Source organism: Penaeus monodon, chromosome 19, assembly GCF_015228065.2.
Source record: "Penaeus monodon isolate SGIC_2016 chromosome 19, NSTDA_Pmon_1, whole genome shotgun sequence".
Classification (NCBI taxonomy): domain Eukaryota; kingdom Metazoa; phylum Arthropoda; class Malacostraca; order Decapoda; family Penaeidae; genus Penaeus; species Penaeus monodon.
In genome coordinates this window covers 31,430,510-31,430,883 of record NC_051404.1, presented here as the reverse complement: position 1 = coordinate 31,430,883, position 374 = coordinate 31,430,510, and the positions used below count along the sequence as shown (strand labels likewise).

The window sequence follows — 374 nt, the reverse complement described above, 5'->3', positions numbered from 1 at the left end:
CTGCATGGTGGTGAATGATAGGCTGGCCGTATCAGTAAAAGTCATAAGAGTTTGGTTTGTGGTCGTTACTGCTTCGCTATACTGACTCTCTGCTTCCTGTTGTGTCTGTATTGCACGCTGCATCCCTTGCATTGCCTGGAAAAAGGAAGAAGTTTTACTGAGAAAAAAATATATATACCTCACGATTGCTAAGCGATACGGGTGCGGTAAATATCCTAGAAACGAGTATTTTCAATATTCTTTATTTTTTTTATCTGATATTTAATAATGAAGAAAAAGTAATACAGGCATATCTTAGCCTCCTGATCCAGTTAAATAATCAATTATATTATGTTTGGAGCACCGTTGCCATGCGCCAGATGAAACGCAATTAC

At 38.0% G+C, this 374-nt stretch overlaps 1 protein-coding gene across 1 annotated transcript in view; it reads right to left on the bottom strand.

The window, feature by feature from the left end:
• The window catches only part of LOC119585174, a 27,573-nt gene that overhangs the window by 12,668 nt on the left and 14,531 nt on the right, over positions 1-374 (bottom strand). Inside the window, exon 8 of the mRNA XM_037933811.1 lies at positions 4-135. Within this exon, the coding sequence (XP_037789739.1) occupies positions 4-135 (132 nt within the window). The remainder of the gene's footprint in view (positions 1-3; positions 136-374) is intronic.